Source organism: Manacus vitellinus, unplaced genomic scaffold (assembly GCF_001715985.3).
Source record: "Manacus vitellinus isolate BGI_N305 unplaced genomic scaffold, ASM171598v3 scaffold_0_pilon, whole genome shotgun sequence".
Classification (NCBI taxonomy): domain Eukaryota; kingdom Metazoa; phylum Chordata; class Aves; order Passeriformes; family Pipridae; genus Manacus; species Manacus vitellinus.
Window position 1 is genome coordinate 31,471,418 of NW_021938789.1, and position 2,629 is coordinate 31,474,046.

Here is a 2,629-nt window from a genome sequence, read left to right on the forward strand (position 1 = left end):
CGCGGGGCAAGATGTCCTCGTACGCCTACTTCGTGCAGACCTGCCGCGAGGAGCACAAGAAGAAGCACCCGGACTCGTCCGTCAACTTCGCCGAGTTCTCGCGGAAGTGCTCGGAACGGTGGAAGGTGAGCGGTGCCAGGCCGAGCCGTGCTGAGCCCTTGCCGGGCTGGCCCCCGCCCCTGCTGCGGGCTGCTGGGAAAAGATCCCTGGTAGCAGCTGCTGCTTAGGCGTTAGTGGGTCAGCAGCCGCTTTATCTCATCCAGACTCTTCCCCTTTCCCTCCCCTGTGTCCACAGACAATGTCGAGCAAGGAAAAAGGAAAGTTTGAAGAAATGGCTAAAGGAGACAAAGCTCGTTATGACAGGGAGATGAAAAATTATGTTCCTCCCAAAGGCGAGAAGAAGGGAAAGAAAAAGGACCCCAATGCTCCTAAAAGACCGCCGTGAGTGTTTCTATGACCCCCTCCCCCAAACCAGAAAAAAGTATTAGTTCTAATAGTTTGATACATAACTTTAATCACTGTCTCTCAATGTAGATCTGCATTCTTCCTTTTCTGTTCGGAACACCGTCCAAAAATCAAAAACGATCATCCTGGCTTGTCTATTGGAGATACAGCAAAGAAATTAGGTGAAATGTGGTCTGAACAGTCAGCCAAAGATAAACAGCCATATGAACAGAAGGCTGCAAAGCTAAAGGAGAAATATGAAAAGGTACATTAAAAAAATAACGATTCAAGTTGTAGAGCTCAATGTAAATATGTGACTTCTGTTTTGCACTTGAACCATATATAACTCATAATTCTACATCAACCTTTGTCAGGCTTTAGAACACATGGAGAGGTGTGGTGGGGCAGGTATCTGGAACCCTTACAGTGAACATGAATGTGGTTTTTGCATGCCTAGAGATTTTACCAGTAAGATGCTTTACTACCAGAAAACAGGTCACCTGCTTGCTAACATAAAAACACAGTTGTTCTCCAGAGCACTGCGGTCACAAAATTCTTAAAACTCCCTGGATCATGTGTGCTCTTGCCAAAAGGTTTAAGCATGAAAGTCCTAAGGTTCAGTTTCCTCCGTTTTGCAAACACTGTATTTGATCTGCATAGTACAATAGTATTAAATTTCTGAAGCAGTACAAATTTGTCTTAAGAGTTATATTGCTAGCAACTTAACAGCATTTCTCTTGCAGGATATTGCAGCATATCGTGCCAAGAGCAAGAGTGATGCAGGAAAAAAGGGCCCAGGTAGGCCTGCAGGGTCTAAGAAGAAAGCAGAACCAGAAGAGGAGGAGGAGGAAGAGGAAGAAGAAGAGGAAGAGGAGGAAGAAGATGAGGATGAAGAATAAATGAATGTCCTGCTGTAAAGATTTATGCTCAAAATCCAATATTTTGCTAAGAATGTGAACTCAAGTGCAGCTCATGGTTAGCTTCAGTATAAAAATCTGTACAGAATTGTGTATAGGTAATGTGGTTCTTTGTAGGGAGACTTCGATTTATAATGTAAGTAGTAGCCAAGGGCTGCTACAGTTTGGTTTGAAAAAGTTGTTGAATGTTTCTGCTGTTTCTTCATATTTAATGGTTCTGTTGAAATTCAGTGACTGATAGTCAGGTGTTTCTTTATAGCTAAGTACAAAGGAGGTAGCTTAATAGCTGATCTTGTATTTTGTAGTATTTTGTTGCATTGTATTACTTTTTTAACAGTTTTGTAATAAAATGTTGTACATGATTATTGTTTTATTTATGGTGTTTTCTGAGAGGCTGGCCACTCGCAGAGTGCTGGAGTCCTGTGCAGGGAAGTGCTTTGCGCTGTTCTTGGGCTATTGCTGTTACTCCAAAACTAGCAAGTCTCTTAACTTGTGGCTCCTGGAGCTTACACAGGTGTCTACACTTTTTTAACCACCATTTCCTCTCCCACATATGCTACGTTTAGTTGCAATTGATGCTTTCCTTACAATACCATTTGCCTATACTATCTGAGTGAAAAAAAATCTCTTCAAATACTGAGGTTGCTGATAATTATTCCAGGGTTGTTTTCTTTCCCCACACTGCTGAAGCACAGGTCTTATAGTTTTGTTTTGGTGTAATAGCTGATAATGAGTGAATCTTTAGAGCTTTCTCTCCCAGAGCTCAAGGTCACTGGCCTTTTCTGTTGTCCATACCAGGACAGGAAGGTTGGCTGTGTGACAGACATGGTTAGAGGCATGTCTTCCCAGATGTTGCCTACTCCCTCCCTCTTCCCCTGGCCCCAGTATTAGCGGCTTCTCATAAAATACACAGCTTGCAGAACAGCATGAAAAATGTTGGAATGTTATCTCCACACATGCCAGTGGATTCCTGCAGAAAGGGGAGAAGGCATTTGTAAAGAACATGTGCTCCTGATATGTTCCTGTTTGTGGTGGTAACACTCTCCAGTTACACCATTTCTTGGTTTTCACTTTTACTTCACCATATTTAAAAGCCTAAATCTAATATCTAACAATATTTGCAAGTAGGGAATTGGAGATAGTACAGGTAAACTAAATAGCTAAAGTTTAATTTTTTTGAGATAAATACCAGGAAATAGTTTTTACTAGACTTTGAAAGCTCAACAGTGAAATGTGTAATATCTAAAAAATTAGGTATAAAGGGCTGT

General features: G+C 41.8%; 1 protein-coding gene across 1 annotated transcript in view; it reads left to right on the forward strand.

The window, feature by feature from the left end:
• HMGB2 (high mobility group box 2) overlaps positions 1 to 1,723 on the forward strand; it is a 3,372-nt gene extending 1,649 nt beyond the window's left edge. The window contains exons 2-5 of the mRNA XM_029959444.1: positions 7 to 125; positions 296 to 441; positions 535 to 709; positions 1,188 to 1,723. Of these exons, the coding sequence (XP_029815304.1) occupies positions 7 to 125; positions 296 to 441; positions 535 to 709; positions 1,188 to 1,343 (596 nt within the window). The 3' untranslated portion in view covers positions 1,344 to 1,723. The remainder of the gene's footprint in view (positions 1 to 6; positions 126 to 295; positions 442 to 534; positions 710 to 1,187) is intronic.
• Positions 1,724 to 2,629: the final 906 nt, after the last annotated feature.